Source organism: Chiloscyllium plagiosum, unplaced genomic scaffold, assembly GCF_037043375.1.
Source record: "Chiloscyllium plagiosum isolate Xiang-an unplaced genomic scaffold, Cpla_swu_hap1 HiC_scaffold_10, whole genome shotgun sequence".
Taxonomy (NCBI): Eukaryota; Metazoa; Chordata; class Chondrichthyes; order Orectolobiformes; family Hemiscylliidae; genus Chiloscyllium; species Chiloscyllium plagiosum.
In genome coordinates this window covers 100,280,815-100,308,052 of record NW_028270148.1, presented here as the reverse complement: position 1 = coordinate 100,308,052, position 27,238 = coordinate 100,280,815, and the positions used below count along the sequence as shown (strand labels likewise).

General features: G+C 47.2%; 1 protein-coding gene across 15 annotated transcripts in view; it reads left to right on the top strand.

Annotated features, from left to right (window-relative positions):
- Positions 1-27,238, top strand: part of syne1b (spectrin repeat containing, nuclear envelope 1b) — a 629,476-nt gene that overhangs the window by 296,319 nt on the left and 305,919 nt on the right. For all 15 annotated transcript variants that reach the window (XM_087991586.1, XM_087991587.1, XM_087991592.1 and 12 more), the window contains 12 exons: positions 667-831; positions 3,345-3,662; positions 5,352-5,507; positions 7,971-8,141; positions 9,814-10,140; positions 13,742-13,894; positions 14,733-14,900; positions 17,041-17,217; positions 18,309-18,455; positions 21,275-21,400; positions 24,337-24,513; positions 25,624-25,889. In XM_087991586.1, the coding sequence (XP_087847712.1) occupies positions 667-831; positions 3,345-3,662; positions 5,352-5,507; positions 7,971-8,141; positions 9,814-10,140; positions 13,742-13,894; positions 14,733-14,900; positions 17,041-17,217; positions 18,309-18,455; positions 21,275-21,400; positions 24,337-24,513; positions 25,624-25,889 (2,351 nt within the window). The remainder of the gene's footprint in view (positions 1-666; positions 832-3,344; positions 3,663-5,351; positions 5,508-7,970; positions 8,142-9,813; positions 10,141-13,741; positions 13,895-14,732; positions 14,901-17,040; positions 17,218-18,308; positions 18,456-21,274; positions 21,401-24,336; positions 24,514-25,623; positions 25,890-27,238) is intronic.

Here is a 27,238-nt window from a genome sequence, read left to right as displayed (position 1 = left end):
GTGAGGGTGAGAGAAACAGATTTTATTTGGTTGGGATTTCAAACGATATGCAACCAAGTCGAGTAAACGGGGTTGAGGTACAGATTGGTCCTGATGAGATTTGAGGTTGCAGATTTGGATGAATGAGTGGTCTGCTTCAGTTCCCATTCTATTCCTATTTTGCTTTCCCAAAAAAAGTGCTTTATTTATAAAATATCTAATTGGACATTGCAAAACACTTCAATTGGACTTAACAGAAAGCGCAGTAATTTTCTCTGCAGATTATATTGCTTACTGAGTTAGTTCAACACAATTGTAATGCACGTGATGTTAACTCTAGACCTTCAACAGCAAGCGTACAGGCTGGGAGGGTCTGTAACTGTACAGCCAGAGTCAGTAACGTAAGGTTGAAAGGCTGTGCCAGTCAGGCATTACTCCTCTGGCTGCTGGTCTAAGCTTTAGTGCATTCCTGTTTTGCCTATTTATAGGAGATGTCAGTTAACCTCCCCTTCTATTTAACAAGGAACGCTGGCTCCTTGCTGCCCCTTCCTGATCAGCGCAGTTTCTGTGTGTTGACTTCCCTGAGCCTCCCCCTTCACCAGGCTTCCCCACGTCGCACTCAGAGAGCGAATGATGCTGCTGTTTTCCCTACAATGTGGACGTGAAACTGTTTCCTCTGGTTTCCAGGAGGGCACCAGAAAGGCTGAAGAGCAGCTTCTGCTGCACCAGGAGTACCAGCTGGGTCTGAAATCATTTGAGGAGTGGCTGGAGCAGGAGAAGGAGAATCTCTGCTGCTGCTCCCACCTGGGGAACGATGTGGAGACACTGGAAAGCACGCTCCGTGACCTAGAGGTAAGAAGGAACAGACCGCATTTTTCACCACCTCAGCAGCTCCCAGAGTTCTTCACTGTTGCTGATGTACATCCTTTGAAGGGGAGACACTGCTGTAAGGTGGGCAGCACGCAAGAGCTGAACTGCACATGATGCGAACGGTGCTTCAGCGCTTTGCAAAACCACAACCTCTTCCAGCTAGAAGGACCAGCAGGTACATGGCCACCTCTCGCAACCTGCCCTCAGAGCCACTCACTCTCCCATCATGCAGTTCAAGGCACTGCCTACGCTTCCCTGGAAGCTGCACGGTTGTACAAGCTGCTCTGAGGGTCCATGCCAGCCCGTTGGCTTCCTGCCTCCGTCCCTAGTTGTTCTGGTTTTGGAAATCACTGCACAGACTGTGGAGGTCTGCACAGAGGGAAACAATGTTGGAAGCCATGTAGCTCACTGCCACCTTCTCCAGGACAATTCTGGATGGGCACCAAAACACTGGTGTAGCCAGGGGCACCCACATCCCGAGAATGAATCACAAATAAACGTTTTAGTGATGTTGGTAAAGGGACCGATTATTAACCAGGACAATTCGCCTGCTCTCCTTCAGAATAATGTGATGGGTCCTTTTACCAGCACCTGTCAGGGTAGAGTGAGCCTCAGGGTAACAACTTCTGAAAGATGGCACTCTGATATTTCAGTGCCCTCACGATTGAAGTCTCACTGAGATGGCTAGGATATTGGAGGAGGGCTTGACCCTACGACCTTTGGAATCAGGGACAAAAGAATGGCCAGAGTGAGGGTAGGACTGATCAGGGATAGTGGAGGGAACTTGTGCCTGGAGTCAGACGAAGTAGGAAAGATCCTTAATGAATACTTTGCTTCAGTATTCATTAGTGAGAGGGACCTTGTCACTTGTGAGGACAGTGTGAAACAGGCTGATATGCACAAACAGTTTGATGTTAGGAAGGAGGATGTGCTGGACATATTGAAAAACATGAGGATAGATAAGTCCAGACAGGATATACCCAAGGTTATTACAGGAGGTGAGGGAAGAGATTGCTGCACCTTTGGTGGTGATCTTTGCATCCTCACTGGAGTAGTACTAGATGATTAAAGGGTGGCAAATGTTATTCCCTTGTTCAAGAACGGAAACAAGGATAACCCTGGGAATTACAGTCTTACATCGGTGGTGGGCAGATTATTGGAGAGACAGGATTTACGATTATTTGGAAAAGCATAGTGTGATTCAAGATCGTCAGCATGGCTTTGTGAGGGGCAGGTCAGGTCTCACAAGCCTTATTGAATTCTTTGACGTGACAAAACACATTGATGAAGGTAAAACAGTGGATGTGGTGTATATGGATTTTAGCAAGGAGTTTGATAAGTTTCCCCATGGTAGGCTCATTCAGAAAGTAGGGATAGAGGTAAATTTGGCTGTCTGGATATAGAATTGGCTGGCCCATAGAAAACAGAGTATTAAGCCTGGAGCTTGGTGACCAGTGGTGTTCCACAGGGATTGGTTCTGGGGCCTCTGCTCTTTGTGATTTTTATAAATGACTTGGATGAGGAAGTGGAAGGGTGGGTTAGTAATGACATGAATGTTGGTAGAGTTTTGGATAGTGTGGAGGGCTGTTTAAGGTTGCAATGGGACATTGACAGATTGCAGAGCTGGGCTGAGAGGTGGCAGATTAAGTTCAACCTGGAAAAGTGTGAAGTTGTTCACTTTGGAAGGTCAAATTTGAATGGAGGTTACAGGGTTAAAGGCAGTGTGGAGGAACAGTGGGATCTTGGGGTTCATGTCAATAGATCTCTCAAAGTTGCCACCCAAGTTGATAGGGTTGTTAAGAAGGTGTATGGTGTGTTGGCTTTCATGAGCAGGGAGATTGAGTTTAAGAGCAGCTCTATAGAGTCCTGGTTAGAACACACTTGGAATATTGTGTTCAATTCTGGTCACCTGATTGTAGGGCATAATTTTAAGGTGATTGGAAGAAGGCTCAGGGCAGATGCCAGAGATTGGTTCTTTACTCAGAGAGTGGTGGGTGTGTGGAATGCATTGCCAGCAGTGGTAGTAGAGTCAGATACATTAAGAGCATTTAAGCAACTGTTGGAGAGGCACATGGGTGAGAGTAAAATGAAGGGTATGTCGGTTAGTTTGATCTTGGAGTAGGATAAAAGGTTGGTACAACATCGAGGGTCGAAGGGCCTGTATTGTGCTGTGCTGTTCTATGTTCTGTGTATTACCTTTGACTAAAGGAGAAAGTGAGGTCTGCAGATGCTGGAGATCAGAGCCGAAAATGTGTTGCTGGAACAGCGCAGCAGGTCAGGCAGCATCCAGGGAACAGGAGAATCGACGTTTCGGGCGTAAGCCCTTCTTCAGGGCTGACCTGCTGCGCTGTTCCAGCAACACATTTTTACCTTTGACTAAAGCCTGATATTACATTGTACCTGACATAAGTCATGCATTTCACTTCAGGTATATATCCCAAGGAGCTGCCTTTAATTATATTAATCCAGCAGAGTACCACCATTTTGTTCCTCAGGACTTGGAGAAGCATTGCACTGAAGGCCAGACTTTAATGAGTGCAGTTCTTCAGAGCCAGGAGAAGATGACCTTATCAGGGTCTACATATATGGAGGATCGCATTCTCGAGTCCGCGCAACGGGACTGGCACCTGTACCAGCGGAGGCTGGCTGAGACAAAGGAGAAGGTCAATGCCACCCTGAGCATGCTCAGGAAGTTGGAGAAGATGTTCCAGCAGGTGGATGTGTGGCTCTCTGATCTCGAGGGCAAAGTCAATATCCGGACGGGGAGGAAGTCTGACCGAGACACAAAGCAGACTCAGCTACAGCAGTTACAGGTGTGTTCAGTGCACAGAGATCTCCACACATTGCCCTGTCACACTGCGAACTCCTTCAGCCCATTCCTGTCAGGGTTACATAGTGACTGAAGCTGCTTAACTGACTTATCCATCTACTGTGAACATTCACTGCTCACAAGAATATTAGCTGAATTTGAAGTAGTGTTGAAGCCTGGTCTTAGGAACAAGAGTAGGTCATTCATTCCCTCTAATCTATTTCATTGTACAATTCATCTTGGCTGATCTGTATTGTAATCCTGCTATAGGAGTTTGTTGTGTGGTAGTAATGTCCCTGGACTAGCAACCCAGAATCTCAGGCCAATGTCCTGGGGATATAAGTTCAAATCTCAAACATGACAGGTGATGAAGTTTGAATTCAATAAAATCTGGAACAGAGAGTTGACCTAAGGACAATCAAGAAGCCTTTGTCGATTGTCATAAAAACCCATCAGCTTCTCCTTAACGTCCATTCGGGGAGGAAAACCTGCCAGCTTGTTTACCCTACGAAATGCTTTAATTATCCGAAACACTTTGATAACATCATCCCTTAGTATTCTATACATGTAATTTTGGTGAATGCAACCTGTCCTTATGACCATGAATCCACTCTGTTAATTGTCAGGAACAACCCACCGGTTCATCAGCGTCCTTTAGGGAAGGAAACTACCACCCTTACCTGGTCAGGCCTCCATGTGACTCCAGACCCACAGCAATGGGGTTGACACTTAACTGCCCCCTCTGGGCATTTAGGGATGGGCCATAAATGCTGACTCAGCCAGTGATGCCCTCATCCCGTGGATGAATAAAAACCAAAGATCCAGGAACTGGAAATAACTGCTACCTGTCCTCATAATTTAACCCTTTCATCCCAGCAGCATTATGATGAATCTGCATTTTCCCAAATGGGAACCAATCAGATCTTTATGTATTTCCTGTGGCCCTGAGGTTTCCAATCTGCTTAAGATAAAGGACAGGATTCCATTTTTGTTTGTATAATTGTTCATAACAATTTGGTTCAAATGATGTTACTTGTTGTTATAATGCACATGTATGGTACACCACTACACACATCTCCTGCTGATAACAATCCTTCTCTAAGCTGTCTGACTCTGTTGCTTAAGGCTATCACAGTTGCAAATTGCACCTTATTTTAACTTAATAGAAGTTAGTTAAAATAACTACAGATTCCATCTGAAGGGTAGATTCCCGACAGTGTTGGAAGCAGGCCATATGGTCCATTGAATCCACACCACCTACTCTATCCCTGTAACCCCGCTTTTCCCATGGCTTGTTCACTTAGCCTGCACAACCCTGGACACTATGGGCCATTTAGCATTGCCAGTCCACCTAACCTGTGGAAACCGGAGCACCCGGAGGAAACCCACACACAGACAGTCGTCTGAGGCTGGTATCCAACCTGGGACCCTGGTGCTGTGAGGCAGCAGTGAGCCACCCTGTCACATGTTTTTGTATAACCTACAGTGGAGCTTCAGTCACTCAGGCTTTTGACAGTTAATAAGAAGCTTGTGTAACTAATAATCTGTGCACAGCTTGGAGATAGCTCAGTACTTTGCAAAATGGTTTGGACGGTATGACTGATATTTTGCCCCCTGCCCCCCTTCTGATGATCGGTCACTTTTATTAGGTGACTTTATTTATTTGTATTTATTTCCTCTTCTGCTGTTTCAGAAATGGAACGAGGAAATTCTTGCTCGGAAGGATGAAGTGGAAAGGGTTGGGCTGCTTGCTCATCAAGTGCTAGAGGAGAGTCACATCAACAGCAGTGTGGGAAGTCAAGCTACCCATCTTGCTGCCCGATATCAGGGCATTCTGCTGCATGTGGTGGTACGTAGTTCAAGGAATCAAGTCTGTGCCAAACTGGGCACTGAAACTTCTAGTGGAACGTATTGTGTATTCAGACATCAATTACCCTTTGAAAGGTTCCTTACTTTCACTGAGCACTGTACCTCTGTCAACGCAGGGCTGTTGGGTCCATTCCCTGAAATTTTACAGGAACAAAGATATATATGGTCATTTTTTTTGCCAGCATGTGATGGCTAAGGGGTGGCTTGAGACAGGGTCTCCCACACTGAAAACGTTACGACAAAGTATCAGCTGGTCTACAGCGGGCATTAAGAGGGTGGACTCTAAGGGCAGAGACAAAATAAATAAAGGGAAACAAAGAGAAATGCTCCTTTACACCAAGGCCGATTAGAACTTAGACTTCTCTGCCACAGTTTAATTGCAGTAGACCACATACATTGCTTTAATAGGATATGAGGGGCTTGAAAAAGACAAACGCTCATTGGAGGAGAAGGAGAGATTAGACTTAATTGGATATTGAAGGGAATGGGAGTGAGATGGAGACTGGGATTGGGTTGAGGATGATATTAAAGGGTATGGGGAGTGAGATGGAGACTGGGATTGGGTTGAGGAGGATATTAAAGGGAATGGGGAGTGAGATGGAGACTGGGATTGGGTTGAGGAGGATATAAAAGGGAATGGGGAGTGAGATGGAGACTGGGATTGGGTTGAGGAGGATATAAAAGGGAATGGGGAGTGAGATGGAGACTGGGATTGGGTTGAGGATGATATTAAAGGGAATGGGGAGTGAGATGGAGACTGGGATTGGGTTGAGGAGGATATAAAAGGGAATGGGGAGTGAGATGGAGACTGGGATTGGGCTGAGGAGGATATTAAAGGGAATGGGGAGTGAGATGGAGACTGGGATTGGGTTGAGGATGATATTAAAGGGAATGGGAAGTGAGATGGAGACTGGGATTGGGTTGAGGAGGATATTAAAGGGAATGGGGAGTGAGATGGAGACTGGGATTGGGCTGAGGAGGATATTAAAGGGAATGGGCTGTGAGATGGAGACTGGGATTGGGCTGAGGAGGATATAAAAGGGAATGGGGAGTGAGATGGAGACTGGGATTGGGCTGAGGAGGATATTAAAGGGAATGGGGAGTGAGATGGAGACTGGGATTGGGTTGAGGAGGATATTAAAGGGAATGGGGAGTGAGATGGAGACTGGGATTGGGTTGAGGAGGATATAAAAGGGAATGGTGAGTGAGATGGAGACTGGGATTGGGTTGAGGAGGATATTAAAGGGAATGGGGAGTGAGATGGAGACTGGGATTGGGTTGAGGAGGATATAAAAGGGAATGGGGAGTGAGATGGAGACTGGGATTGGGCTGAGGAGGATATTAAAGGGAATGGGGAGTGAGGAGGAGAGTGAATTTAGACTGAGGAGGATATTAAACGGGATGGAGTGGGATTAGACTAAATTGGATATCAAAGGGAATGGAGATTGAGGAGGAGATGGGATAACTACATATGGGCTGAATAAACTGTCCTAACTTAGAACATGCTATGATCCAGTCCCCATTTTGGGTCATCCATGGACATGTGTGTGAAACCGTCCACTACTAGTTTTCTTGTCTCGCTGTCAGGTACTAGGTATAAAACTCATTGAGATTAAAGTGACGTCTGCAGATGCTGGAGATTAGAGTCAAGATTAGAGTGGTGCTGGAAAAGCACATCAGGTCAGGCAGGAAAATCGACACTTCGGGCAAAAGCCCTTCATCAGGAATCCTGCTCCTCGGATGCTGCCTGACCTGCTGTGCTTTTCCAGCACCACTCTAATCTTAACACAAAACGCATCACACTGTCCTGCTCAATTCTCTGAAATGTCTTCCCCCACAGCTCACTGGCAATCCCCAAATTAATCCCACTGGTCTATGCTTACCAAGAAGTGAAAGTCACCAAGACATGGGGACTTCAAATCTCAGAGTGGGAAGTGCATAACCTGGGAGGGACCAACACCAGACCAGTATTCTGTAATTCCAAATCGATGGAAACCAAATCTGGAGGGAATTAAAAGTCGGGAAATGTGACTGCTAATCTGCAGACAGCTGGGCCCCACAATCAGCAATGTGATCATTTGCTTTTCGCTGGTAGTTGTGGGTTAATTATTGCTTCAAGTACTGAGGCGGTCCCCTCTGTTCGTCCTTAGAATAGAGCCACCGGATCTTTCTTGTTGAGAGGGTAGATGGACTACCAGTTTGGTATCCCATGTCAATAGATGGCACCTGTGCCAGTACAGTATGCCTTCTGAAAGTGGCAGTCTGGATATGGTGGTAGGGTGGATTTGAACCCTGGCCTTTGGTGAAGGGAGTGCCATGTTATAAGTGCCATGTTAGCACAAGCGGGTTGTCATTGCAGTGTCAATGTTCTGTTGCACCGAGCTCCTGAACGTTCTGAGTTGTGTGCCTTGTACCACAATGGGCAATCTGTCTTGTCTTACAGGACCAGACCAAGTTGCTGAAAGAGGAACTGAGGGCTTTAGAAGAAGCTGATTTGGCGCTGGGCACCTACACAGACTGGCTCCGTGCCACCCAGAAGAACTTTAAAAACATGGCGGTGGCTTTGAATGTAGTGGACAAAACCGCCATGGAAAACAAAATTAAAAAATTTGAGGTAAAGAGCAGAGGAACTGTGTGCGTGCGCCTTGGAATCCTTCATAGATGGGCTGATGGAACAGGATGGATGTTACACATTCAAACTTCAAGGGTTGTACATTTTGTGTGGACACATTGGGAATTTTTAAAATTTATTCAGTTGTGGGATGTGGGCGTTGCTGGCTGGGCCCAGCATTTATTGCCTGTCCCCAGTTGCCCCCTGAGAAGGTGGGGGTGAGCTGTCTTCTTAAACCGCTGCAGTCCACCTGCTGTGGGTTGACCCACAATACCCTTCGGGAGGGAATTGCAGGATCTAGACCAGGTGACAGTGAAGGGAACAGCGATATATTTCCAAGTCAGGATGGTGAGTGGTTCGGAGGGGAACTTGAAGGTGGTGGTGTTCCCATGTATCTGCTGCCCTTGTCCTTCCAGATGGGTTTGGAACATGCTGTCTGAGGATCTTTGGTGAATTTCTGCGGTGCATCCTGTAGATAGTACACACTGCTGCTACTGAGGGTCGGTGGTGGAGGGAATGGATGCTTGTGGATGTGGTGCCAATCACACGGGCTGCTTCAACAGGGCTGTGGGAGAAAGTGAGAGGGTGGGATTCATTTCAGGATTGCTAGTGAGCCATGGGGAAGAGGTTTCAGAGAAATGAGCAGGACAGTGCGATAAGTTTAGTGCCTGGTACCTGAGAGGAGAGAATAGGTCGTAGGAGGCATTTGGGGCATGGGGGGGGGGGGGGAAACAAGACAATGTGGAGGGAGAAATGGGCAGTGGTTGATATTGGGCCACAGGGAGGGCTGGGTAGCGCAATATATTTTGGGCTTGATACAGGACTATGAGCAGTAGGGAGAGAAGTGGGAAGAGACTGGGACAGTGAGGAAGAATGGGGCAGTGGGATAAGTTTTGGGATTGAAACCCATGGCGATATGGAGAGGATGAGGCAGTGGGGAGAGAGCAGAGGAGAGATTGGGTCAGTGGGTTGAATTTAGTGATTACGAGGAGAACACTGGAAACAACAAATGCTGTGGGTCCGGCAGCATCCATGGAGAGAGAGCAAGCTAACGTTTCGAGTCTAGATGACGCGAAGCGTGGGGGGAGCAGCACTTATGCTACAGTTTGGGAGGTGGAGGGTGGGTAGTGGGCGCAGGGTGTTGGTGATGAAAAGATGTTGATAGTTCAGATTAAGGGATTGGCATGTCAGAACAATGGTGTGTCTCCTGCCAGACTGGATAGAACAGACACTGGGATGGGAGGTGGAGGGAGGGGAGAAAGGACATGATAACAGGCGAAAAGAAAGAGGAGAACACGTGTCACTTTAACAGAGCTCAGAAAACCCTGATGTCTGACACAAATTCCTGTGGCTCAGTACCACCCTGAGCTCATGCAGGGATGTCCACCTTGAGAATAATTTTCACTCCACTCTGTCCTCTCTGTTTCATCGTTGTCTATGTGAAAATGTGAGATCCTTTGATTATCACAAATCAATTCCTTTGATCCAAACCTCTCTATTGAGGTAGCGAATTACTCAAAACACTCTATTGAGTAAAAACTATGAGTGTTTGACAACTCCTAAGGGAATTGTGGAGCGTTTAAATGACGTTGGCGTTTAGTTGACCACCATTGTGGTCAGTTTTGGTCTGTTGCCATACCCTTTTCGCTTTGAGAGACACTGTTTTAATTTCCAGACGCTGCACAATGACATCGACATGGGGAACAGCCTACTGAAGATGATCCTTGAGAAGAGTGAGAGGGCTATAGAGTACCTGGAGGGGCCGGAGGCTCAAGGTCTGCGGGAATCCATGGACGGCCATATTGGCCAACTGAATGAGTTGACCAGTTCCATTAGGAGGGAGCGTGGCAACCTGGAGAAATGCCTGTACCTCACGAAGGAGTTCCTGGACAAGTACCAGAGCCAGACCAAGTGGTTGGCAGAGTACCAGGCCATCTTGCAGATCCCAGCGGAGCCCAAAGTGGAACTGTTTGAGAAGAAGGCCCAACTGGCAAAGTACAAGGTAACGGAAACCAAAAGAGTAGTCCCCTAAGTGGAACCCTGCAGGAAATCTGAAACAGAAACTGAACGTGCTGGAAATACTCAGCAGGTCTGGCAGGTGGAGGAAGTTCACCTTCCAGGTCGATGAGTTCCTGTCAGAACTGAAGAGAGACAGAAAAGTGATTGGTTGAAAGCCATTGGAGGAAAGTGGAGAGGAAGTGGAGTTGAGGAATTTCAGATCAGCCACAATCTCATGAATGGTGGAGCAGATTTGATGGGCTGAATGGCCTATTTCTTCTTGTGATCTTCTGGAAAGGGTGAAGGAGGAACAGAAGGGGAAGTTTTTTGATAGGGTTGGTGGCCAGGAGGTGAATTAACCAACAGATGGTTTCGGGGTGCAAAGCCAAAGGGGGTGTCGTACCGAAACGAAAGGTTGCATCCAGATGAGGCGTGATTGGTGGAAAGCAGTCATCCCAATACAGAAGGAATGAAGAAATAAATAAACCAGCAAAAATAAATACACGCTGACACAAAGTGGAGGCAGGGGCTAGATCTAAAACTGTTGAACTCCACATTGAATCCAGAAGGCTTTAGCCAAATGGAAAGGTGAGGTGCTGTTCCTCGGGTTTGCACAGAGCTTCACTGGAACAGAATAGCAGGCCATGGACAGAGAGGTCAGAGAGGTCAGAGCGGAAGCAAGATGGAGAATTAAAATGACAGGGAGCTCAGGCTCACGCTTGTGGACTGAATAGAGGTATTCTGTGAAGGGGTCCCTCATTCTGAGGGTCTGTGTAACAATACAAACAGTCAAACGTACCACAGGATAAAGAAGGTTAGGTTCATGACCTTCCATGACCACCAGACCATCTTAAAGGAATGTAGCCGCTGTTGGAACAGTGACAGTCACGTTATGTCAGAGAGTCATTGGGGTATACAGCTCGGAAACAGACCCTTCTATCTAACTCATCCATGCCAACTAGATATCTGAAATTAATCTAGTCCCATTTGCCAGCACCCGGCCCATATTCCTCCAAATCCTTCCTATTCATATACCCATCCAAATGCCTCTTAAATGTTGTAATTGTACCAGCCTCCACCACATCCTCTGGCAGCTCATTCCATACACGTACCACCCTCTGTGTGATAAAGTTGCCCCTTAGGTCTATTTTAAATCTTTGCCCTCTCACCCTAAACCTATTCCCTCTAGTTTTGGACTCCCCTATCCCAGGAAAAAGACCTTGGCTATTCACACTATCCATGTCACAGCAAGGGCCCACAGACACCAACGAAGTAATTGTTGCTATTGGCAAATTTTAGGTGAAGTCTTTCTATCCCATAATCTCACTCATGAATAAATACGGTCAGTTCTGCTATAACACTTTCGTTCCATTCTCATGCAATCCATGTTATAAAAAAAGCATGCAATAGCAGCAGCATTTAAACTAATGGCATTATAACCAATACACGCTTTTAAGACTTTGCGCTTTAGAAACAGTGTCCCCAATTCAATAGTGTTACAGCAAATTAGTGTTAACGAAATGCATGTTATAGCAGAGCGACCTGTTAGAGTGAATATTACAGGCTTGTCACAAATCCACAAAGAATATCCCAAATCGTATCCATCTAATTAATATTTTTCTCTGTCTTCCTTTTGCTCAGCCCAGCTTCCAACCAGGCCAATAATTTGCCTCCAATAACATAAGCTTCAACTGTAGCTGATAGTCAATTTAGTAATTTCTGATTTTGTTTGTGATGTTGTACAGTCAGATTGCTGCCGGGCTGGATTCATAGACCAGCACCCAACCACATAGAAACAGGCCGTTCGGTCCATTGTGCAAAAGAGAAATGCAATCAATCTCACACCCCTGCTTTTGCCCACCACTGCTATATTGTTGTTTTTCAAATACACATCCATTTCCCTATTGAAAGTAACAATTACCTCGTAGGTAGAACATTTCTAGATGCTAACAATTCACTGTATTAAAAAAACTCCTGATTTTTGCACTAATTCTTTTGTTCGTTTTCTTAAAGCTGGAGTTTAAGAACCTTCCTCTTAGTGGAACATAGGAAAAGAAATCGTCCCCTTTGTCTCTCTCGTCTGTTCGATCAATCAGTTAGACCAGTACAAAGTGTGGAAACAGTTTATACTTATTTACTCTATCCAAATCCCTCAAAATTGTAATTAAATGTTCAGTTAAATTTCTTTCTACCAAGAGCAACAATCTCAACTCCTCTATCCTCCTCCATATCATTAAAATCTCTCATTGCCAGAACTATCTCAGCCAAGCTCAGCAGAGCCTCAGTCTCCTCTCCAAATTGTGACGCCCAGAATATGACACGTTTGCCCTGAACATCCGTCCGTGCTGAGTGAATGAATCGGCTGAATTTCACCGGGCCTGCAGTGGGGTTTTTTTTTTGGGGGGAATATTTGTCAGCGGGAGAAGATCAGTTTCAAGCAAACTGTTCCGTTGCAGTCGGTAGATCGAGAGGAGATTCCCACTTTGGTGATCGGAGCTGACTCCGAGCACTGCGGAGAGATGGGAAAGTTCGGGGTGCCATTCAGTGGCCAATGTAATCCTGAATTCTTCTGCTTGTCTCCTGCTATTCCAGGCTCAGACTCAGGGACATCAAACGCTTTGACCATGTTTTGGGCAGATGTTTAGAATCTTGCCAACCCCCCCCCCCCCATTTCCTACATTCCATCGTTGATGGCTGTGCCTTCAGATTTAATCTGGAGTTCCCTACTTAGCTCCAGCTCTATCCTTCTTTAAGGTGCTCCTTAAAATCCTGATCAAGCCTTTGGTCCCTGTTCTATTATCTTCTCATCTAGTTCTGTCAATGTAAGAGAGAATCCAGTAACTGCCTCTGAAAGAAGCGAACATTTTCAGGGCATCCCACAGCAGCCTATTAATACTCTCTTTGCCAACGGTGAGATCCAGTCTGCAGATTGGCTCACCACTGTCTGGTTTGAATCGAACCAAATATCTGAATCATTTCCCCATGAGCTAAGTCTGCCCTGCACTAGCGCCGCAGATTGTAGCATGGACCTCTTATCAAGCTGGTGTGTTGGGGCTTTTGAATTTCTGCACATTCTGTTGTAGCAGTTGGGTTTCCATCCTTTTACCTCACTTGGGATCTGAGCACAAGGCCCAGAGATGGCAGGACGACTTGCATTTATATAGCACCTTTTAATGTAAGTGGAACACCCCATCCACAGGAGCATTTTCAGGCAAGATTTGACATCAAATCACATGAGGAGATCTTAGGACAGGTTTTCGTTTTTAGGAAGCATCTTACAAAGCAGGAGGAACAGGGTCTCAAGATGAGAATCAAAGAGACAGACAGCTGAAGACACGGTGAGCCATGATGCAATGAAAGAGACTGGACAAGATTCGAGTAGCAGAGGTTTGAGTGTATGGAGTGCCTTATATTAATAATCCCTCAGCTACTTCCTGGTACCTTGCTTCACTGCAAACTCCATTCTCCCAAACATCTCAACCACTTAGTTACGCAATCATCAAAATTGTTCTCAGTCTGCGATTGACAATAATTCATTGTAGTACACGAGTGTTGCAGAGTAACTGCCTCTGCAGTGCAGACCTGATGCCTCCTATTTGTCACAGGCCATCCAGCAAACCATCGTGTCTCACGAGCCGGGGATAAAGTTGGTGATCGAGAAGGGGCAGGCTGTCTTCGAGCTCATTCATGACCCCGCAGTCAGCGACAATCTGAAGAGGCTGCAGACAGATTACCAGGAGCTCCGCTCAACGGTGATGGTAAGCTCCTGAGGGTCGTCAGGGTGAGTGCTCACTATGGGTCCTGGAGCCAAGATGAGGGCTTCAAGGTAAGGGGATAGGAACCCATGATGAGGTTAAGGGCAGAAGGGTCAGAGTAAGGTTCTGAGTCTGGAAAAGTAGAATTAGAATTAGAATCCCCACAATGTGGAAAGAGACCGTTCAGCCCAACAAGTCCACACCAACCCTCCGAAGAGTAACCCACCCAGACCCATTCCCCCTACCCTACATTTCCCCCTGACAAAGGCACCTATCCCACATATTCCTGATAGGCAATTGGGCATAGTCAGTTAATCTAACCTACACATCCTTGGATTGTGGGAGGAAACCCACGCAGAGAATGTGCAGACTGCACACAGACAGTCACCTGAGGCTGGAATCGAACCCAGGTCCCTAGAGCTGCGAGGTAGCAGTGCTAACCACTGAGCCACCGTGCCACCCCTATCTAGGGGTCAAGATAAGGTATAAGTGCAAACGCCAGTCCTGGGGTGTGGTAGAGAAACAAGTATTAGGGAAGCAGCCCAGAGAAAGGGCTGCATTGCAACTTCCCAGTCTGGATGCACACGGAACTGATGGTTTGATTACTATACAGGTGATTCGGCTGGGCATATGTGAGACTCCAGTCCCTATTGATGTAGTTAACTCTTTATTGTTCTCTGAGGTGGTTGCCAATGCCCTCTGTTGTATTACCCCCATCTCAGGTCAGCAGGAGATGGACGGACATGGCACAATGCTGATGTCCCAAGAATAAATGTAACTAAACCGTACAGACTTGTGGGGCTCCTACAAACCCAATGTTTCATTATTCTTTCTTTCCAAGGTGTGTGTCCAGAATCTGGGAGAGAAGGTGAGGGAGCACGAGGATTATAACAGCAACCTGCAGGAAGTGGAGAAGTGGCTGCTACAGATCTCCACTAGGCTGGTGGCTCCTGACACCACCCAGAGCACCAACCTGGAGATGGCAACCCAGCACTTGGCAAGGCACAAGGTACGCAGCAAGCTTACGGTTCAAGCAAATTATTATCCTTCTCGGGCAACACTCGCGATGGAGGCTGGGGGGCCTGCTGTTCACAATGGCCGCCTGACAGAATATAGGAACACAAGCCAGTCGTCAAACCTCTGGGTCAAGGCTGACCAATACTTCAACTCCATTTCCCCATCCAACTCGATACCATATCCTTTAATACCCTCATCCATAAAACTCCAGTCTGGAAAATTCCAATCACCCCCTTGGCAGGGGAAGGGAATTCCAGAAGTTGTAATATTTTGAGTGAAGACGTGCACTCTGATATCAACCCTGGATGCCATAACTCTCAATTTAACTGGATCCCTTTGGCTGGATCCTTCCACTGGTGGAAGTAGTTCCGATCTCTACCTCCACTGTCTGTCCAGTTTGTTTCTCTGTAGTTCACCCAACCTGTTCCTTAAACATCTCACTTACATTCCCCCTTAACCTCCTGTTCTGAAGGAATTATAAGCCTTGTCAGTATTTAACCTTGACTCACAGCCTGTCAATGTAATTGGTATTTCAGAAGCTCCCCCTTGATTCACTGTCCGTTTGCTCTGAGAATGTTTCTCCTGATCCTTCATGGTGGTTTATCAGCTTCCTGTTAAATATGAAGAGCTGTGTAGGTTTGCAATGCCCAGGAGCTCCCACAGTCGCGGGAAGTAATTTAGATCAAGTGAGGGCTGGGAGACTGGGAGAAATACTCTAACACAGCTCATTAAAGGTACAGAACCCCCCCCCCCCCCCCCCCCCCCCATTGTCCCTTACAGGGAGGGTGGGATACCTCTTCAGCCAGGCCTGTCCAGTCTGTTAGTACAGGAATAACCTGGTATGTCTGTGAAGGCCCAATGGCACAAATAATGTCCTGGAAAGAAGGGTCTGCACGGATGGAGGTGAGCTGAGGTGAGCTCCATTGGTGGGGTCTGGGCGGGTGAGTGTCAGTGCAACTGCACTTCCTGCCAATGTCATGTCCTCCTCGTTTGACCTTATGAACATTGGCATCCTCAGGACTCTCATTTCAGTCGGTGGTGGGGTTGTTCGGCCCATTGCAGAAACCCTGAGCTAACTCTCCAGACAAGGAGAGCTCTCCACTTTGCTTCAAGTGTTGGTTTTGGAGTGAATGTGATGCAGATTCACCAGAGTGCTGGTGGGGCTGAAAGAACCCATCGTGAGATTTAACGATGTAAAGAAATGGCTGGTACAGAGGCTGAAGGAACAACAGGTTTAGAGTCATAGAGACATACAGCATGGAAACAGACCCTTCGGTCCAACCTGTCCATGCTGACTAGATATCCTAACCTAATCTAGTCCTATTTGCCAGCACTTGGCCCATATCCCGCTAAACCCTCCCTATTCATATACCCATCCATACACCTTTTGAATATTGTAATTGTACCAGCCTCCACCACTTCCTCTGGCAGTTCATTCCATACACGCACCATCCTCTGCGTGAAAAAGTTGCCCCTTAGGTCCCTTTTATATCTTTCCCCTCTCAGCCTAAACCTATGCCGTCTAGTTCTGGATTCCCCCACCCCAGGGAAAATACCTTGATTATTTACCCTATCCATGCCCCTCATGATTTTATCAACCTCTATAAGGTCACCCCTCAGCCTCCGACGCTCCAGGGAAAACAGCCCCAGCCTGTTCAGCCTCTCCCTATAGTCCAAACCCTCCAACCCAGTTGAGGTGTTTGGAACGCTTACAGGAATTTATCAGGTGGACAGAGGAAAACTATTTCCTCAGGTAGAGATGGATGGCCATTCAGTGAGAGCTACAGCTGAACAGCTATGTCAGGAAATGTTCCTTCACATAAAGGTGAGGGAAAATCTGGATTCTGCACCCTCAAAACGGTGGTAAGGCTGGGGGCCAGTGGAAATTTCCAGAACTGTGGTTGATAGATATTTGCTTGCAACAGTAGCCGGGGGTGACGGAACAAACACTGTGAGGTGGAAATTAAGGCATAGATCCACCATGACCTGACTAAATGGCAATACGGGCTAGAGGGCTGAGTGGCCTCCCCCCGTTCCCATGTTCCCAAACGTATTCTCAACTAGCGTTGCACTGAGCGTGATGTCTGCACGGTGACCTAATGTGACCTCCCGATTTTCTTCTGCCCTGACAGCCTATCATGGAGGAGATAGCAGGCTTTGAACACGCTTTGGCGAGCCTGAGAAGCAAAGGGGACAGCCTGGTTGCCAACTGCTCAGAGGGACTCCAAGGAAAGTTTAAGCATCAAGTCCAAGGCCACCTGCAGGGAATCCGGGACAGTTACTCTGCCATCTGTAGCACAGCTCAGAGAGTAAGGAACGTTCATCATACTCACAGCTGGATTGAGCAGGTTCTAGTCTCTTTCTGAGTCAGAGAGGCGCAAACCAGGCACTTTCTAACCCCAGTGAGCTACATCTATCTCCTTGACACCGACGTCTGCCTGAATGGTATTCTTTCCTTTGTTGAACTGTGGAAACCTGCAGTATTTACATAGACACGTCGAAGATCCCAGTGCCCTCTGGGCCAGGCTTCAGCTGCCAACTAAACTAATGAGGACGCCGGGCTTCATGAGTTGTTGGGATACAAGAGGCCACCCCAAAGCCTCCTGCCCTTGCGTTTTGACCCGGGGAGCGGATTTCCCATCTCGGGCCGCTCGATGTTTCCCAGACGGAGGAGCAATGAATTCCTACCTGTGCCATCCCTGGGGTCAATCCCTCCCCGTGGCCTGCTGCCCCGGGTGAGGCTGGTCACGGGCCTGTGTGTTCCCAGCGCTGCTGCCTGGTGTTGGGTGAGGATGGGCGTTTCCTCACCACCTGCCCTGCCTCCTTCCAATGCAGTCTGAAGGAGCGAGCTCGATTGGCAATGAGCATGCCGACTGCTTTCCCACCCCTCCATCATGGTGAGCCGGCGTCCGCATAGAGACTTGGTCGGACAAATCCTTGACATTTTCCCATCCTGCTTTGCAAAGGCCAGGTGATGTGGTGTATACAATGGGTGGTAGCACGGTGGCTCAGTGATTAGCACAGCTGCCTCACAGCGCCAGGGACCCAGGTTTGAGTCTGTCATTGGACGACTGACTGTGTGGAGTTTGTGCGTTCTCCCCGTGTCTGCTTGGGTTTCCTCTGGGTGCTCCGGTTTCCTCTTACAGTCCAAAGATGTGCGGGTCAGGTGAATTGGCCATGGGAAATTGCCCATAGTGTCTAGGGATGCGCAGGCTAGGTGGCTCAGCTGTGGGAAACGCAGAGATAGGGTTGGGGGGTTGGTCTGGGTGGGATGCTCTTCGGAAGGACTCGATGGGCTGAATGGCCTGCTCCCCCACTGTCGGGATTCTATGAAAGCTGGAACCAGTGGCGGGTTGAACCTGCACCTTTTGCTGATTCTGTCTGACTCGTTCCTCCCCAGCTGTACCAGAGTCTGGAACGTGAGCTACAGAAGCACGTCAGTCACCAGGACACCCTGCAGCAATGTCAGGCCTGGCTCCATTCTGTGCAGCAGGAACTGAAGCCCCGAGACCACCCGCCCACCAGCCCACGGAAATCACTCAAACAGGTAACAATGCAAAGTTAAACATCACACAACACCAGGTTATAGTCCAACAGGTTTAATTGGAAGCACTAGCTTTCGGAGCGACGCTCCTTCATCAGGTGATTGTGGAGGGTTCAATCCTAACACAGAATTTATAGCAAAAATTGACAGTGTGGTGTAACTGAAATTATGCATTGAAAAATTGATTGTCTGTTAAGACTTTCATCTGTTAGAATACAGTGATAGTTTCACTTCTTTCATGTGTAAATCACAAAACCTTTTTTTAAAAAGTTGCATTCTCGGGTTAGCTGTTAACAATGGTGATAGCTAGACAATATGTTGAAGGTGTTAGCCCCCTGTGTTCTCTGTCTATGCCATGACGTTTAGATTGATTCTAATCTAAAAAGTGAGATAACGGAGTTTTACATAAATTCATGCAGTTTTTGAGCAAAGTACAATGTAACTCTGAAAGTACAAATTCATCCCACAAAATATATGTGTATATGTGGGTCTTTGTCTGTGTGTGTGTGTCTGTCTGGGTTGGGGGTTGTGAGTGTGAGAAAGTGTATGTGTGTGTGTAGTGACTGCAGAATGTCTTAAGTCTGTGAGGGGGTCCATGTGTGAGTGTGTGTGTCTGTAAGGGCGTGTGTGGGTGTCTGTGTGCGCGTCTGTGTGTATGTGTGTCCGTGTGTATGTGTGTATAGGAATGCCTGTGTGTGTGTGAGAGTGTGTGTGTGTAGGAGTATCTGTGTGTGTGTATAGTGCAATGGTGATCACCTGTAATGTGACATGAACCCAAGGTCCCGGTTGAGGCCCTCCCTATGGGTACCAAACTTAGCTATCAGCCTCTGCTCAGCCACCTTTCGCTGCTGCCTGTCCCGAAGTCCGCCTTGGAGGATGGTCACCCAAAGGTCCGAGGTCGAATGTCCTGGACCACTGAAGTGTTCCCCCACAGGGAGGGAACAGGTACATGCAAACTCACAAGCCATATCCTGACAGCAGCTCAGGAGGCAGGGAGAGAGGTATCTAGGGCTTTTTCCTTATGTGGGTGGTGCAGACTAGGCCATTCCTAATTACCCCAAGTGACAGAAGCTATGGGTCTGCAGCCATGTGTAGGTCAGACCAGGTAAGGATGACAGATTTCCTCCCCTAAAGGACGTTAGTGAGGTAGGTGGGGTTTTAATGGCAATCTACAGTTAGGTCAGCTCTTTATCCTGGATTTAATTGAATTCAAACTTCACCACCTGTCATGTTTGAGATTTGAATTTATATCCCCAGGGCTTTGGCCTGAGATTCTGGGTTACTAGTCCAGGGACATTGCTACCAGACGCCAACCTCCCACAGTGGGATTACAATACAGATCAGCCAAGATGAATCCAATGGAATGGATTAGAGGGACTGAATGGCCTACTCTTGTTCCTAAAACTAGTCTTCAACACTATTTCAACTTCAGAGATAACATTCTTGTGAATGGTGAATGTTCACAGTAGATGGATAAGTCAGTTAAGCAGCTTCAGTCACTATGTAACCCTGACAGGAATGGGCTGAAGGAGTTCGCAGTGTGACAGGGCAATGTGTGGAGATCTCTGTTTGCACTGAACACACCTGTAACTGCGGTAGCTGAGTCTGCTTTCTGTCTTGGTCAGACTTCCTCCCTGTCCGGAGATTGACTTTGCCCACGAGATCAGAGAGCCACACACCCACCTGCTGGAACTTGAGCATGCTCTAAAACTGGAGACAGAGGCGACAAAAGCGAGGGAGTTATGGATAGATCTTTATTAATCAGCCAGACCATTGGGTCTAATTCTGAGTACCACTCAGTCGAGACCTGAAGCGCCTCAGTTAAATCTCATCTCAAACGTTTCTCGGGAGAACAGCGCCAGCTTTTCCCAATTATCCCCCGTCTTGATAGTCTTTTCTGAATTCTCCCCAAATTTGAAAGTTCTGTGTCCAGTTTTGGACCTGAGGCCAGAGCAGTAACTTGTAAAGGTTCTTCATAGACTCATTGCTTCAGTACTCTGTCTCTATTAATAAAGATCTTTTATACCTTTTTAATCACATTCACAACCTGCCCTGCCACCTTTAATGGTTTGTGCAAAAGGCACTTCAGGTCATTTTGTTCCTGTGATCTCTTTGGAACTTTGATTTGATTTGATTTATTATTGTCATATACCTAGGCACAGTGAAAGGTTTTGTTTTGCCTGCGGTAAAGGCAGGTACACCACACAAAGTGCATTCGGGTAATAGAACTGAACAAGAAATACAATCCAAGGTGCACAAAGAGTGAGATACAAACGTTAAATTTGAAATTTGGGAGGTCTGTATCAGCGCGGAAGAAGCTGTTTGTGAACCTGTCAGTACCTGTGTTTAAGCTTTTGTGTCTTTTGCCCGGTGGAAGAGGTTGAAAGAGATTATAACCGGGGTGGGAGGGGTGTTTGATGATGTTGGCTGCCTTCCTGAGGCAGTGAAAGGTGTAGATGGAGTCAATGGGTGGAAGGTTGGGTTGTGTGACGGACTGGGCTTTGTTCAGAACTCTAGTTTCTTACAGTCCTGGGCAGAGCTGTTGTCATACCAGGCCGTGATGCATCCAGATAGAATGCTTTCTATGATGCATCTGTAAATATTGTTAAGAGTCCTTACAGACTTCTTGTCTGTCCTGGTAACTCCATGCAACATGAATGTGTTCACACTTCTGCTTATAGACGGTGATTTGGTTTACATGGCATCCTTCCTCAGCCCTTCCTTTTGGATGTATTCACTTTGCGGTCACTGCTGGTGCATTGCACCTGGACAGGTGTGAATGTTTGGAGGTGTTACTAACGCTAGGCTCCATCTTGTTGCAGGTGAAACATTATCGGGCTCTACAGGAGCAGGCCAGTACTTACCTGGAACTGCTTTGCTCGATGTGTGACCTGTCTGATGACACTGTGAAGATAGCAGCTGCAGATATCCAACACACCAAACAAGCGGTAAGCTCTACATTTGGCCCTCTTCAGCTCCCAAACCACCAAGCTTCTAGACGTACTTTCCCATTGCCAACTTACTAAGAACCCACAACTCTTCTTTGCAAAGTGTGTAAAGAGGCTTGTACGTTATCAACTTTTCTCATTTACGTAAAAAAACTTTGCGTTTTCACACCCGTAACATACAGTAATTGACAGTTCAAGTCTTGAATATTGTCTGTATCATCTGTCATATCCTTTATACTTTAAAACTAAATTAATTTCTTGCTGATTGGAACCTTGTTGATTGTGAATTCTTTGATTGGGGTTGTTAACCTGGCCCAATCAGGGAAGCCCTGGCTGACTTATATAAATGTGTTTTTTTTCCCCCTCCAACTCTATTTTGATTTAGTCCCTACCCTCCCCTAAAAAAGAAAAAAAAAGAAAAAAAATATAAATGGGTTTTGAATCCCCTCAGTTCAGGCAGCTCGCTGGCCACAGCCAGTGTACTGTGGGGAAAAGTTCTCCTGAGTAGAAACATTGCCCTCCTTTTTTTTTTGTTTTTGTGCGTAAAAAAATAAATACAGAGATTTGGGTGGCACGGCGGCTCAGTGGTTATCACTGCTGCCTCACAGCTGGGTTCGATTCCAGCTTCGGGTGACTGACTGACTGTGTGGAGTTTGCACATTCTCCCCGTGTCTGCGTGGGTTTCCTCCGGGTGCTCCAGTTTCCTCCCGCAGTCCAAAGATGTGCAGGGTCAGGTGAATTGGCCATGCTAAATTGCCCATAGTGTTAGGTGCATCATTCAGAGGGAAATGGGTCTGGGTGTGTTACTCTTCGGAGGGTCAGTGGGGACTTGTTGGGACAAAAGGCCTGTTTCCACGCTGTAGGGAATCTAATCTAAAAGCTCTTAAGGAACCTTGATTATCTGAAGGGCACAGGCGGGGAGTATTCATTCGGTTAATTGAATGCCGAATGTTGATGCTGGGTGATGTAATCGGGACCTTGCAATCTCATTCGAATAATCCAAAATTTGGAGAATCAAGGTTCCTCTGTATATGTTTAGAATCCCCTCAGTTCAGGCAACTGACTCTGAGCTGGCTGGCCACAGTGCATAAGTAAATAAAGGGTGACTTGGTGACGGGATACCACCCTCTGTCCAGTTATTTCCCTCAGTCTCACCTTTGATTAGCCATGGGTGAGGTTATATTGCGCAGAACAGCACTTAAAGGGGGCTTCATTTATCGTTGAGTTGCATAAAACTTTACAGGTCTTGTCAGAATGTGGAAGGGTAGAGAATGCTGACCTTGCTGCAGGCAGATATAAATATACACGGAGCGCCACACTGTTCAGACTCCTTCAGGATGACTAATGAGCAGGAGTCGAAACCCTGCAGCCATGATTGTGAGATAGTTACTGATCAATCTGAATAGGACTGAAAGAGAAAGCCTTTGTGGAAGGAAAAAAAAGATTAACTCCTGAGAATGGACACAGAAAGCTGTGTCGGGCTGACGTCATGATCAAGAAGGAGGTCTGACCTCTGGGTGTGTTTGAAATTGTGCAGCTCGTTTTACACAAATGAGCATTTATTTTAGAACACCTTAAGAGCTTGGTCAGATGTCTGTCTTAGAATAGTGCAGCCCAGACATTGTCTAAAATGCCACCTGATAATGATGGGAATGATAATAACGTAGAACTCACTAGCAGATGGACTGCTGGGAGCAAGAGGCATAAAAGTATTCTGAGAAACACATGAGGAAGAAAGGATCAGAAGAAAATTATCCAGTGACCTGCTGTGCTTTTCCAGCAACACACTCACGACTCTAATCTCCAGCTTCTGCAGTCCTCACTTTCGCTCAATCCGCAAGCGCTCTCCACCAACACCAGAAGAGCGCTGAGTGACCACCCTTTCACTCCATTCCAGAGTCTGGCAAGGCTGCCATCTCTGTCTTGTCCGGTTCCTGTGTTACGTAGAACTTTTTGCCGAATCCGTTCACAAGGATGCAGCGTAGATCCTAAATAATGGAGACAGTCAGGTCAAAGCTTTCCTGTACGTGGGTAACGTCACCATTTACTGCTCAGATTGGCTGTCAATGTGCAGACTGTATAGCAACTATCCCCAGTTCCAGCTGGCCTTGGAAGCCGAGGTAGATTGAGATCAGAGCGAGACTACGTTCTTTCGGGTACTGAACTATCCTTCATCCTCCTTTCTGTCAGTTCAGGTTAGGTTACCGGAAGGGGCTGGGGATTTGGTTCAGAGGAACTGAGGAGTATGCTAAGAACTGGAAGGAGCTAGTAGACATGACCCTTCTCCATTGTTGGGGTGAGAACGCAGTCATTAACCTATAGTTTGGGGCGTCCTCCCTGTTGCTGTTTGTGGTACAGGTCTGCAGAGGTGCAATAGGAAAAGGGTGCTGTTCAAGGACCTCCATCCCTGGGTCACTGGGAATTATAACATCCCACATGCTGTGTGCTGTCTGGGTAATGCCCATTTCTTATTGCCTCTGACTGGGGGGAAGTGGTATTAAGCTGCCTTCTTTGACCATTGCAATGCACAGGGAATAAGCCCAATCAATGTGCAGTTAAGAAGGGAGTTCCAGAGTTTTGACCCAGTGAGGGCTTGGCATCAGAATGTCCAGATTATGCAGTCAACCCCAAGGAAGGGGGTCTTGAACTCAGGACCTCCCGACCCTGAGAGAAGGGTGTGCTACTGAGAGCACCTCACCTCACGGTTACATCTGGTGTGTGTGTGTGTGTGTGTGTGTGTGTGTGTGTGTGTGTGTGTGTGTGTGTGTGTGTGTGTGTGTGTGTGTGTGTGTGTGTGTGTGTGTGTGTGTGTGTGTGTGTGTGTGTGTGTGTGTGTGTGTGTGTGTGTGTGTGACAGTGCGTGGTGTGGGTGCGGTCCTCGCGTGGCTGCATCTGTGTCTGTGCACTCTGTGAAGCCAGACTGTTGTGTGTTGCAGATTGAGCAGCGGCTGGTCAGGTCGCAGGAACTGGCCCTGGGCTGGGAGGAGGTAAAGCGACAGAAGGCCGAACTAGGAGCCTGCTTCCTGGAGACCGAGCAGCAGCTGCACAGCCTGAAGAGGAGGCCCGCGGAACTGGAGCTGAAAATCGCTCAGAAACAGGTGGCCCAGGTGCAGGTAAGAAAACGTGCTTGTGCTGATCGGGAAATCACAGAATCATAGAATCCCTGCAGTGTGGAAGCAGGCCATTCGGCCCATCGGATTCATACCGACCCTCTGAAGAGCATCCCACCCAGATCCATCCCCCACCCTCTCCCTGTAACCCTGCATTGCTCATGGCTAATCCACCTAACTTGCACATCCCTGGACACTATGGACAATATACCATAGCCAATCCACCTAACCTGCACATCTTTGTTAAGGCTACTGTGGTGCGGTGATAATGTCTCTACCTCTGAGCTATAAGGTCTGGGTTCAAGTCTCACCCACCCTTTATGTGTGTTATAACATGATTGAACAGTTGGATTAGAGATATTGATGATCTAAATATTCAATTCTTTCATGGCTAACCTATACCTCAGCTGCATTCACCCACCTCCCAACTGTCGCTTCATAATCGTTTGATACCGTTAGCAAACAAAACATTACCAATACCACTACTGCTGGGTCCCGTGGATCCCCAGCACTGTGGGGGAAAGATTTCCACTACCCTTTCCAATTCCCATTCTGTCTGACCATCATTGTTAAGGTAACACCCCGCAACTTTTCTGGACCCCTGTACCGGGGAGAATAGGTTTTGCAGTACCTACCCTGTCGAAGCCCGGATTGATTTTACACACTTCGATTCGATCACCCTTAGCTTTCTAAATGTCGGACTTTAGTCCTCCTAAATCACGAGGTTCTGATGAATCTTCACTCTGATCCCTCCAAGGTGAATGGTCCTCTGTGCGATGGGGGTCCCCACATGAATGCCACACTCCTGATGTGATCTGACTAACAATCGTCTTTATCTGGGATCAATACCATTCTTGTAACTATAACCTTCCATTCAAATTAAATTCACAAAATCTGGACTCACTTTGCAATAAGGAGACAGGGCTGAACAAGTCTAGCTCTGGTCCCAAGGAAATAAGCGGTGGTTTGAAATGAGTTTCCCCCATCTTTGACCTGAATGAGCTTTTCCTGATGAGGGCACGTCGACACTGAGCAGCCGCGTTCGGAGTTCATGAGTCGCTGGCATTTTATTCCATTGGAGAAAGAGACTCTGGTGTTATTTCTTCTGTTTAGGAGCTGGGTCGTCATTTCCAGTCCAGGCAGGCAAACATCACTGCCCTGACAGAGAAGGTCAGTGCTCTGACAGAGGGTCAGGAGTCACCTGAACACTCCGAGATCGGGCAGCTGAGTAACCAGTGGCTGGAGCTGTGTCACCAGATCAATGCCCTTCTCTCTCTGAGTGAGGAGGACCAGCAGAGAGCCAGAGATTACCACGACCGAGTGAGCGTTGTGGAAGTGCTTTTGGACAAGTTCACAAAAGAGTGGGACAACTTAGCAAGGTGAGCATGAGAGAGACAGAGAGAGAGAGAGAGAGATTGTGTGTGTGTGTGTGTGACACAGAGACAGAGAGAGTGTGTGTATGTGTAAGAGAGAGAGACACAGAGACAGAGAGAGTGTGTGTGTGTGTGTATGTGTGTGTGAGAGAGAGCGAGATAGAGACAGAGAGAGTGTGTGTGTGTATGTGAGAGAGAGAGGGATAGAGACAGAGAGACTGTGTGTGAGTGTGTGCAAGAGAGAGAGAGAGACTGTGTGTGTGAGAGAGAGAGATATAGAGACTGAGAGACTGTGTGTGAGAGAGAGCGATAGAGACAGAGAGACTGTGTGTGTGAGAGAGAGAGATAGAGACAGAGAGACTGTGTGTGTGTGAGAGAGAGAGAGATAGAGACAGAGAGACTGTGTGTGAGAGAGAGAGAGAGACTGTGTGTGAGGGAGAGAGATAGAGACAGAGAGACTGTGTGTGTGTATGTGTGAGAGAGATAGAGACAGAGAGACTGTGTGTGTGTATGTGTGAGAGAGATAGAGACAGAGAGACTGTGTGTGTGTGTGTGAGAGAGAGTGATAGAGACAGGGAGACAGTGTGTGTGAGAAACAGAGAGAGATAGAGATAGAGAGACAGTGTGCGTGTGAGAGAGAGAGATAGAGACAGAGAGATTTTGTGTATGTGTGTGAGAGAGATAGAGACAGAGAGACTGTGTGTGAGAGTGTGAGAGAGAGATATAGAGACAGAGAGGCTGTGTATGAGTGTGTGAGAGAGAGAGACTGTGTGTGTGAGAGAGAGAGATATAGAGACTGAGAGGCTGTGTGTGTGAGAGAGAGAGATTGAGACAGAGAGACTGTGTGTGTGTGCGAGAGAGCGATAGAGACAGAGAGACTGTGTGTGAAAGAGAGATAGAGACAGAGACTGTGAGAGAGAGAGGGATAGAGACAGAGAGACTGTGTGTGTGTGTGTGAGAGAGAGAGAGAGACTGTGCGTGTGAGAGAGAGAGATAGAGACAGAGAGACTCTGTGTGTGTGTGAGAAAGAGTGATAGAGACAGAGACTGTGTGTGTATGAGAGAGAGAGATGTAGAGACAGAAAGACTGTGTGTGTGAGAGAGAGAGGGATAGATACAGAGAGACTGTGTGTATGTGTGTGTGAGAGAGATAGAGACAGAGAGACTGTGTGTGTGTGTGTGAGAAAGAAACTGTGTGTGTGTGAGAGAGAGAGAGATAGAAACAGAGAGACTGTGTGTGTGAGATAGAGAGGGATAGATACAGAGAGACTGTGTACGTGTGTGAGAGAGGTAGAGATAGAGAGACTGTGTGAGACAGAGATAGAGAGACTGTGTGTGTGAGAGAAATAGAGACAG